Genomic DNA, 6906 nt, shown 5'->3' on the forward strand with positions numbered 1-6906 from the left:
ATAATTTAAATTACAGTAGATTCTTGGCCGTTCTATAAATACTCCACACAGCTCTCACTGAATTTCATTAAAAATAAATAAATCTCATTGCAAGCCATATCGAGATCCAGCATGCAGCTTTTCTTGGCCAGTTGAAAAAAACTTTTATATAAAAAAGACAATTATGAACAAGGCTAAAAATGGGATGGAAAAATAGTCATTAAAATAAAGCCAGAGTAAAATAAATATTGTGTTTAAGTTACCATGAAGTAGAAGGCAGCCAAGACTTAAGAGCGGTGCAGTTGGAGGATTCTCTGTGTCACATTTGGTGGGCTTATTTGGATCTTAATTTAGAAAAACCCAACATTATACAGCTGGACAACCTAGCATTTGTAAATATATTCATGGTTATTGGTAGATTTTAAATAAAACACCATAAATCTGGCCTCACAATTCATTTCAATTCGTATATCTGCAATGAATAAAAGTGGCACGGTATTGATAAATAATACATAACTGTTGAATTGGGAAAGATTTAAACAAAGACAGTAATTATGAAAATAACCAAGGCGATAAGAAGAGCAGATGTACCAAGTTTGTGTGCCAGGATGAAGGAGCAGGGGTTAAAAGCATCAAGGATGGCGATGTCATAGTTTTCCCTCTGGAGGAAACTTATGATGTCTTTGTCCGCTAACAGCCTGTCACACTGATAGGACAGGTGCCCCATGAAGTTTAGAAAGTTCTTAAAGCTATCCCTGAGAGAGAAAAAAGAAAGCAAGAAAATGACAGAGGGGTGTCGGAATCATAACAAGATTTAAATCTGATATAATACAATGACGCAAGTTACAAATATCTTAAACTCTAAGAAAGTTCAGAATTCTAAATGAGTATCAGACAAATTGAAGAGCTACAAAATACCAGACTCAAAAGTTGAAAACTAAATTAGGTAGTTTATAAGAGTTCTCTCTTTCTTCTAAAATAATTCAATTGTATCGAAGTGTCCAAGAAATCTGGGGATACCTTCCCAGTAAAAACTGTGTCTGTTGCTCCAGGAACCAGCCATTGTATTCTCTGATGTATTCCTCTCCTACGGACCAAGTGGTCGTCTGGTAGCTGTCTGCACGGCCAGCATAGGAAAAACCTAACAGGGATTCAGAGTCATTTCTATGAAAGAAACTGTGACAAGATGTGTCATGCAAGAATACTTTCTGTACATGTGTGTGTTCTGTATGAACAGTTTACCTTTGATAACAGGGTTGCCCAGTTGCAAGAGCATGCGGACCTGATGGCCATGCTCGTGTAAGTTATGAGAAATTTCATCTAATAATAAGTAGTGGCTTCCTCCTAGAGAAAGTGAGAGAAGAAGAATTACAACAAATCACTATGCTGTCTGAAAAATGGCTCATACAGCATACATTTGAATATTAAAATGTTAAGGAGGCGCTCATTTATTTTTATATTTCTGAACACATTTTTTAAATGAATACATCTATTACTACCATTGAAGGACACTCCATTACTCACCAATTAGACAGACAGTCAGGATTTTGGCAGACTGAAGTACTGGAAGAGCCAGAAGAGGAAACATCCAAAATACAAACCCCATGTTGTTTTTAGAGTGCCACACACTGACCTGCAGCCAAAGTCTTCTTGAAATAGTCTTCCTATTCAAATGTAACCTTGCTTTGTCAACAAGAAGTCCTTATGATAAATGATGCCCCTTTAACTCCGTAATCGCAGCAACAAAGTTAGATCCAGGGAATATCTGAAGCAAACAGGTCCTAAAACAGAGCTATGATCCAGACCAATGAAACATTTTCCAAGATAAAAGTGCCAATAAATAACTCAGGGAAAAGTATTCAAATTCTTGATAAAATCACCTTTTCAATGGACCACGTTAAGTCCTGAAAGTCTTCCCTTGGATCTCAGGTCTGTTTAGCCAGGAGTAAAGATGGTTCATATGTCTGCAGTGGTCGATGTCAAAGGTCCGACATTAAGACTTTGATGAATTCCTTATTCAGACGGTTTTGGATGCAAGTCTGCAAGTATGATACTGTCTCCATGATACATGTCAGCGGCACTGTTTTCTCTATAAGTCACTGAGAGGTCCAAGAGCCTTGGACCTGTCCTGCAGTGATAATGAAAGGGAGGAGAAGAGAGAAAGGGAGGTGGGTCAGAGGGGTGGGTGTGTGTGTGGGGGGGGGGGGGGTTCCCCCATGCCCATATTGTTTCAAATCAGACAAAAAGAAAGAGTCACATTCTCTCAAAGTTGCTGAAGAATGTGACCCCCTCCACCAATAAGAATAGAGAGGCATTTTATGATGATAATAATATTATTGTGATACCTGTACCTAATTGAAATGAATGTGTTAATAAGTGGCAAGTCACAAGAACAGCCAGCTTTCAAAACTGATTACCTTATTTACATGCTCATTAAAAAAGAAAACAGCATACAGCGTAATTGTGATTGATAGGCAGGCGGCACTGACTGCTAGAGAGAGTAGCCACCACCAGAACACACGACTGCTGACGGGGCAGTGACAGGCTGAGGGTGCCCTGGCAGGCAGCAGGCAGTTGCTGGTAAGTCAGGCTTGACATGTAGGTTATCTTGGACAATGCTCTCATTGTAGCCACAACCAATGCCTTTCTGTGTCAGAAGGGTCATTAGAAAAACAACTCAGTCAGAAAAACTGCTGGAGTGTATCGGGGGGAAAAACGAGTAAGAGGGGTCAATCCTGACATCATTGATGTTATTGTTGTCATTTCAACCACCGTTTGTTACAGACATTTCTACATGATGACGCAAGTTACGGTTGTAAATATATTTATTCAAAAATGAAATAAGCCATAGATATCATCGAAGATGTCAAAGGTAACTGTAACGAGAATACTTCACACGTGGCCAAAGCATTTTCAATGTGGAGCAGAGCATATGTGTGTCATCCTTTAGGAAACTGTTGAGCTGTTAGCCTCTCCTTCATCTCGATGAGCCAGTAGCACTCTATGAATGTTCTGAGGGACAAATAGAAAGGAAGAGAGAGGGGATTAAGAGATAGTTTAGGTCAAGAAAAAGGTTAAAAGGGAGGAAGAGATGACAAAAAAAGGTGAATTGGAAGGAGGTTTGATGCACATGATGGTGGACAGTGAGGACAGTGAGGACAGTGAGGACAGTGAGGACAGTGGTCACAGCAGCAAGCAGTGTGCTATTTGTGGATTCCAAACTACCAAACATTGTTTTAGGGGAACAAATCACAAATAGATGTGTGTCCAGACTTACTACAAGCTGAAAGTGTGTTGAGGTCTCCATCAAATCCTGGATGAAAGGGTGCAGAGAGAGAACGGAGAAGGGGATACAGTCTTCAGGCATGTAGCCCAGCGCTCTGAATATATGCGCTAGTTGCTAAGGGCAAGCAGAGAAGAACCATTAGGGAAGAGTTTCCTTTTACTAATATGGTTAATAATTCTAATCAGAGAACAATTCCTCAAAAGATTACAGAGAACAGAAAACCCAGAGTCATTCAAACATATATTAGCTCAAGTATATTGCTTTCATTTAATCCTCGGTATTGAAAAAAGGTTTAGTGTCATTTATTTTAAGTGAACTATGTTATATAAGGTGTGGACTGTCCCCTTCATATTTTAAAATTGTTTCGAAACATTGATGGTGAAGAGTAGAAAGCAAAATAGAATACTTAATCTTCCTGAGGGATAAATACATTCTGCTGAATTGAAAAAGAAGCCTTTCATATTTTAGTACATTAAGTCGACAATTGTATTCCTTATTGAATTAAACTACTAATTTGTGCATTTCCTTTAAAGCTCAGTTTGAACTGTTGTACCTCAGTGTGCTCCTCTTGACTCAGGCAGTCTGGAGGAAGGTGGATGACGTCTTTTATTTTGGTGACTTTATGGGAGATGACAGCGAGGAGAGCAGGGAGGGACACTTCCTGTTCCCCCAGCAGACTGCTTGATGCTAACGCACACTCTGCTTCTTTGTAGTCTTCATCCAACTCTGTAGCCTCTTCTATACTGGGCATCGACTGTGTGTATAAAGCATACTGAAGTAACACTGTTGAATTCAAGTGCAATAGTCTGTACTGAAAACACTCACTTGTTTCTTTCCAAAACAAATCACCAACCACAAAAATATCTGATGCATGTATAAAAAAAAATCTTGTTGGCATAACTGAAAATAATAATAAAGGGTTTCTTATATAACCCTGTGACAGGAAATAACAATGTTTGTGACTAAAGAAGATGAAGAAAAGGTGCTTTTGCAATGGTTTTTCCTTTCATTCGAGCATGTTTGTCCTTTTGTTATCTCACCTTGACAAGATGTCCCTGGGAGGAGTGCTTGAGATGTTGTCCTAGCACGACACTGAGCGCTCTGATGAAACCTTGTCTGGGGTTAGGGTCGGCTGCAAAGTACTGCAGCATGGTTAAATAATCCAGTCGAGATGGAGAGAAAGAGTGGTCCGCAAACAACTGGAAAAAAAACTAAGAAGGAAGATGGTTCTTTTACGTGCCATGACCACTTGAATTTCCCATTTCATGAATATTTACATTGGTTTGGAGTGAAATTGTCAGACTTAGCAGGATGTTACCTTGCGTAGGTTAGCCAGACGGTCATAAGGTAGAGGCTCTGAGGGGTCTTCTGGGACGGGCAGGACACTCTCACTGGAAAACCACAGCTCGGTCTGGTGAGAAAGGACGAGTAACTTCAACATTTATTTTTATTTTTAATGATGCTTCAGTTGTCACCAAAAATATGTAAAGTATACAGTATATAGTGTTGTGTCTGATTTGTGTGTGTGTTCAGAGACCTGTAGGTACTGCTCCTCGTTTATATAGCCTGTGTTTCCACGATCGGCTGCCTTGAAGCGTTGGAGCACAGTCAGCAGCTGTGACAGGGAGGGGAATGGCCAAGGGAGGGCAGCACTGAGCAGAAACTTACGCCAGTCTATCAGCTCATATTCATCTGTTAGCAGAGACACAATCTCCATCCTCTAAGGGGAGGAGAGAAAAGGACAACTCTCCTGTAAGCAATGTGATGGTTCTTTTATTGTAACAGGACGGTGTGGTGAAGGAGTTCTTTTGTCTTGCTCTACACTAGGTTGTAGTCAGCAGAGGGATTATTAGAATTTGATGCTGTGAGAAATGACAAATATAATAGAATAAATCATTTGTGCTCTTGTGTTTTTGAGTGTCTAGAATAATTGAAGAGTACCTGTGTTTCATTCTGTTTAATCCAGGGCTCAGGCAAGGTGTTTTTGCCCAGTGTAACAACTATGAGATCCCAGAGCAAACTGTAGAACTCAGAACTGGATATGAGGCCTAAATGTTAGAAAGGAAGGGAAAGGATGGGTGTCAAATAGCAGTACTCATAGAGCCATAACTTTACATCCTGTCGGCTCTGTGTTAACCTGATGGAGCAACGTTGCATAGCTGTTGGTGGAGGGACTGTAGCTGGGTGATTGTTGGGGTGGACCCTGTGGGTTTCTCCAGAGGAGCTGGGCGGGGAGGGGGGGCCGGGCTAGCCACCATGAGGCAGTCTCCATTCAGGTAGAAGTCAGTACATTCCTGTAAAAAACAATATAGAAGAGTTAGAGGAGATTGTGGTTCTGTCAAATGTCACATGCTGGAAAAACAATTGAAGTGTTATCCTCGAACTACCCTTCAACCAGTGAGCTCCACAATTAAGATATGGGAAGAATTTTCAAATATCTTACAAAAAAGTAAACAACCTTTAAAAATGCAATACATACCAACACCAGTTCAAATTTCAACTTATCACCAGCCTCAATGTGATGGCGGATCACTTCGGAGAGTTGATCAATACTAGAGAAAAGAGACACATGCAACATCAAACAGGACGTTTGGGGAAAGAAATTTAATGTTTCACAAGAATTATGTATTTTTGTATTTATTTAATCAAATAACGAGGACAGTAGCTCACTACTCATACAATTCAATTATGGGTCTAACATACGAGCACATTGACTTTATAGCATTATGACATGGAGACAAAATAAAGACAGCATTTATAACACTAATCAGAAAAAGAAAAAAAGATAATACAGGGAGAGCAGTGCAGTGTTACATTATTGCTGCTTTATTCACATTCAAATATCTCTTCATGCACATGTAGCCCACACAATACCATACATTGACCCACACTGAACTGTACCATACCTTTTCATGGCTGGAAGATAGTGGGCTTCTAACCACTTCTCCATGTTGCTTAAAGTCTCCTCTGCTCTGCTCTGCAGGGAGTTCACTATCCTCAGACCGTGACCTTTTACCAGCGCAATGCGCATTTTTGTTGCATTCTCTAGAAAACACACACATGCATACAGCAAGACAAACAGAGGAACACAAGTACATAAGTAAAGTATCATTTACACACATATACATGTATGTTTACAGTAAGCACAAAAGTACACACATGGATACACAAGAGACTCACCTGCATGTATATCATAGTATACAGTTCCTACAGCCACGTAGAACATTAAAAACATGTATATCCCCCTGAGACCCACCCATTCATTTTTGTCTTCTGTGGAGGACATTTGGTTTTGGTCCATAACTATGAGGTTATACATGCCACAGTCCAATTGTACTCCACAGAGGACATCCTGGGCTTTTCAAACATATGACATTTGTGGGGGTTATGGCTTTGAAAAAGATAATTTCATTGTGTTTCGAAAATGGCGTCCATCAACACAGGCACTATTTATAGAAAGAGAAATGGTAAGTTTGTAATTTTGTAATTACCAGTGTTGTGAGTTCAATATTTTAATTAATTATAGTAAGGGAACATCTTAGGAGTTAGTGTAGTGAGTTTTCAGAGCAGTGTAATACTTATTTGACCTAAAACTAAATGTTTTTAGGAATGTCCTCTGAGGAGGACATGGGGATTTGCTA

The 6906-nt window shown here is 39.7% G+C and overlaps 1 protein-coding gene across 7 annotated transcripts; it reads right to left on the reverse strand.

Moving 5' to 3' along the window:
• Positions 1–575: 575 nt before the first annotated feature.
• On the reverse strand, positions 576–6305 carry LOC104950669 (sperm flagellar protein 2-like). 7 transcript variants are annotated; one of them, XR_798945.1, is made up of 14 exons: positions 6172–6305; positions 5745–5817; positions 5403–5559; positions 5207–5313; positions 4803–4985; positions 4584–4676; positions 4306–4476; positions 3819–4019; positions 3257–3379; positions 2871–2991; positions 2397–2626; positions 1222–2107; positions 1000–1120; positions 576–734 (listed from the first exon to the last, which is right to left on the reverse strand). XR_798945.1 is itself a non-coding variant. In XM_010777216.1 (10 exons), the coding sequence occupies exons 1-10, from the start codon at positions 6294–6296 to the stop codon at positions 2926–2928; spliced, it is 1299 nt and encodes a 432-aa protein (XP_010775518.1). In that variant the 5' UTR covers positions 6297–6305; the 3' UTR covers positions 2260–2925. The 7 variants fall into 7 exon arrangements, 1 of the variants encoding a protein (XP_010775518.1); XR_798946.1 differs by having other exon boundaries at positions 1222–1323; positions 1860–2107; positions 2397–2991; XR_798944.1 differs by having other exon boundaries at positions 1222–1612; positions 1860–2107; positions 2397–2991.
• Positions 6306–6906: the final 601 nt, after the last annotated feature.

The sequence above is a fragment of the Notothenia coriiceps genome, unplaced genomic scaffold (genome assembly GCF_000735185.1).
Source record: "Notothenia coriiceps isolate Sejong01 unplaced genomic scaffold, NC01 NC01_scaffold00017869, whole genome shotgun sequence".
NCBI lineage: Eukaryota > Metazoa > Chordata > Actinopteri > Perciformes > Nototheniidae > Notothenia > Notothenia coriiceps.

Bases quoted from the DNA above. Each gene is read 5' to 3' on its own strand.
- LOC104950669 (XM_010777216.1), bottom strand. From the start codon at position 6,296: ATGCGCATTGCGCTGGTAAAAGGTCACGGTCTGAGGATAGTGAACTCC. The intron at 4,477-4,583 runs GTAACATCCTGC...CTTCCTTCTTAG, and splicing joins GTCTGGCTAACCTACGCAAG to TTTTTTTTCCAGTTGTTTGC. The intron at 4,020-4,305 runs GTGAGATAACAA...TTATACACACAG, and splicing joins CCCAGGGACATCTTGTCAAG to TCGATGCCCAGTATAGAAGA.